General features: G+C 46.4%; 1 protein-coding gene across 1 annotated transcript; it reads left to right on the plus strand.

Annotated features, from left to right (window-relative positions):
- Nucleotides 1–899: 899 nt before the first annotated feature.
- Nucleotides 900–2,679, plus strand: LOC106002164 (zinc finger protein 420-like; the record flags this gene model as incomplete). Its single annotated transcript, XM_013037083.1, has 2 exons — nucleotides 900–1,800; nucleotides 1,960–2,679. Coding segments are annotated over exons 1-2 (1,621 nt in total), but the record flags the coding sequence as incomplete, so codon positions are not given.
- Between the last annotated feature and the right edge of the window lie 682 nt (nucleotides 2,680–3,361).

The raw sequence follows: 3,361 nt of genomic DNA on the forward strand, positions 1-3,361 counted from the left end.
CCTGTCCTATCTGTGGGAAAGCCTTCAGCAGGCAATTTATTGTCAGGGAGCATGAGAGAATGCACAGTAGAGAAAAACCATACACCTGTCCTATCTGTGGGAAAGCCTTCAGCAGGCAATTTATTGTCAGGGAGCATGAGAGAATGCACAGTAGAGAAAAACCATACACCTGTCCTATCTGTGGGAAAGCCTTCAGCAGGCAATTTATTGTCAGGGAGCATGAGAGAATGCACAGTAGAGAAAAACCATACACCTGTCCTATCTGTGGGAAAGCCTTCAGCAGGCAATTTATTGTCAGGGAGCATGAGAGAATGCACAGTAGAGAAAAACCATACACCTGTCCTATCTGTGGGAAAGCCTTCAGCAGGCAATTTATTGTCAGGGAGCATGAGAGAATGCACAGTAGAGAAAAACCATACACCTGTCCTATCTGTGGGAAAGCCTTCAGCAGGCAATTTATTGTCAGGGAGCATGAGAGAATGCACAGTAGAGAAAAACCATACACCTGTCCTATCTGTGGGAAAGCCTTCAGCAGGCAATTTATTGTCAGGGAGCATGAGAGAATGCACAGTAGAGAAAAACCATACACCTGTCCTATCTGTGGGAAAGCCTTCAGCAGGCAATTTATTGTCAGGGAGCATGAGAGAATGCACAGTAGAGAAAAACCATACACCTGTCCTATCTGTGGGAAAGCCTTCAGCAGGCAATTTATTGTCAGGGAGCATGAGAGAATGCACAGTAGAGAAAAACCATACACCTGTCCTATCTGTGGGAAAGCCTTCAGCAGGCAATTTATTGTCAGGGAGCATGAGAGAATGCACAGTAGAGAAAAACCATACACCTGTCCTATCTGTGGGAAAGCCTTCAGCAGGCAATTTATTGTCAGGGAGCATGAGAGAATGCACAGTAGAGAAAAACCATACACCTGTCCTATCTGTGGGAAAGCCTTCAGCAGGCAATTTATTGTCAGGGAGCATGAGAGAATGCACAGTAGAGAAAAACCATACACCTGTCCTATCTGTGGGAAAGCCTTCAGCAGGCAATTTATTGTCAGGGAGCATGAGAGAATGCACAGTAGAGAAAAACCATACACCTGTCCTATCTGTGGGAAAGCCTTCAGCAGGCAATTTATTGTCAGGGAGCATGAGAGAATGCACAGTAGAGAAAAACCATACACCTGTCCTATCTGTGGGAAAGCCTTCAGCAGGCAATTTATTGTCAGGGAGCATGAGAGAATGCACAGTAGAGAAAAACCATACACCTGTCCTATCTGTGGGAAAGCCTTCAGCAGGCAATTTATTGTCAGGGAGCATGAGAGAATGCACAGTAGAGAAAAACCATACACCTGTCCTATCTGTGGGAAAGCCTTCAGCAGGCAATTTATTGTCAGGGAGCATGAGAGAATGCACAGTAGAGAAAAACCATACACCTGTCCTATCTGTGGGAAAGCCTTCAGCAGGCAATTTATTGTCAGGGAGCATGAGAGAATGCACAGTAGAGAAAAACCATACACCTGTCCTATCTGTGGGAAAGCCTTCAGCAGGCAATTTATTGTCAGGGAGCATGAGAGAATGCACAGTAGAGAAAAACCATACACCTGTCCTATCTGTGGGAAAGCCTTCAGCAGGCAATTTATTGTCAGGGAGCATGAGAGAATGCACAGTAGAGAAAAACCATACACCTGTCCTATCTGTGGGAAAGCCTTCAGCAGGCAATTTATTGTCAGGGAGCATGAGAGAATGCACAGTAGAGAAAAACCATACACCTGTCCTATCTGTGGGAAAGCCTTCAGCTATTCATGTAACCTCAGGAAACACAGCAGAGCACACACTGGGCAGAAATCATACGAATGCCTCGTCTCTGGCAAAGCCTTCACTGGGCCATATAAGCTCTGGGAACACGAGCAAAGAAAGAAAGCATATGTGTGTCCTATTTGTGGGAAAGCCCTCACCAGGCCAGCTTATCTTCAGGAGCATAAGAGAACCCACACTGGGGAGAAGCCGTATGTGTGTCAGCGCTGCGGGAAAGCCTTTGTTAAGTCATCCAATCTTAGGGTGCATGAGAGAACACACACTGGGGAGAAGCCCCATGTGTGTCAGCTCTGCGGAAAAGCCTTTGTGAGGTCGACTGGTCTTAGGGTACACAAGAAAACACACACTGGGGAGAAGCCATACGCGTGTCCTTGGTGTGGGAAAGCCTTCACTAGGTCATCGCATCTTGAGGAGCATAAGAGAACGCATACTGGAGAGAAACCACACGAATGTCACCTCTGCAGGACAGCCTTCGCTAGGGTGGCTCACCTTAAGAAGCATGAGAGAATGCATGCTGCAGAGAAAGCATATGAGTGTCAGCGCTGCGGGAAAGCCTTCAGTCACGCAAGGGCCCTGTGGCAGCATAAGAGAACCCACACTGGGGAGAAGCCGCATGCGTGTCAGCGCTGCGGGAAAGCCTTTGTGAGGTCCGCTAGCCTCCGGATGCACGAGAAAACACACACTGGGGAGAAGCCACACGCGTGCCCTCGGTGTGGGAAAGCCTTCACTAGGCCATCGCATCTTAGGGAGCATACGAGGACGCACACAGGAGAGAAGCCGTACGAGTGTGGCCTCTGCGGGAAAGCCTTTGTGAGGTGTTCTAATCTTAAGGACCACGAGCAAACGCACAGTGCCGAGAAGCCAGAGTGTGAGCTCTGTGGGAAAACCTTCAGACACTCGAGCATGAGGAAGCATAAGAGAGCACACCAGCATGTGTGTCAGCTCTGTGGGAAAGGCTTCTGGAATTCCTCTCACCTTAAGCAGCATGAAAGTAAACACGCCCAGGGGTGGGGAGCCATTCACACTCATGTAAACTCCCAAGGATAAGAACAGACTGGAAAGGAAAGTGTGATTTGTGGATGAAAGTTTCTAGTATAGCCTTCAGCCTTAGACAGCGTGGAAGTAGTCACTGGTGTAATACTTTCAATACTGTGGGGAAGGAAATGTGTTTTTCAGTATAACTTCTCAAAGTATGCATTTTCAGGTTGCTGATTAGCATATTTTCTTTACAGTAAGTAATACAAGTTGCTTTGAAAGTATGTTAGCATTGTACTTTGCCATAAGATGCATGTATATATTCAAAATTAGAAATAAATCAGTGACCAAATGTAAAGATACTGAGAATTTTCCAAAAAATTTCACCTATGCTTGCTATCTAGTTTTTTTTTCTTTGCCTAGTAGAATATATTCATGTTCTTATGTTTTGATAATGAAATATTCTCAATAGACTCCTGTTTTCTTTTTGTTGGGGGGGTGGAATCCGGTCGTGGGCCTGAACTTTGGGTCTGGGCACTGTTTCTCAGCTTTTCAACTCAAGGCTTGAGCCATAG

The sequence above is a fragment of the Dipodomys ordii genome, unplaced genomic scaffold (assembly GCF_000151885.1).
Source record: "Dipodomys ordii isolate 6190 unplaced genomic scaffold, Dord_2.0 Scaffold3897, whole genome shotgun sequence".
Lineage (NCBI taxonomy): Eukaryota > Metazoa > Chordata > Mammalia > Rodentia > Heteromyidae > Dipodomys > Dipodomys ordii.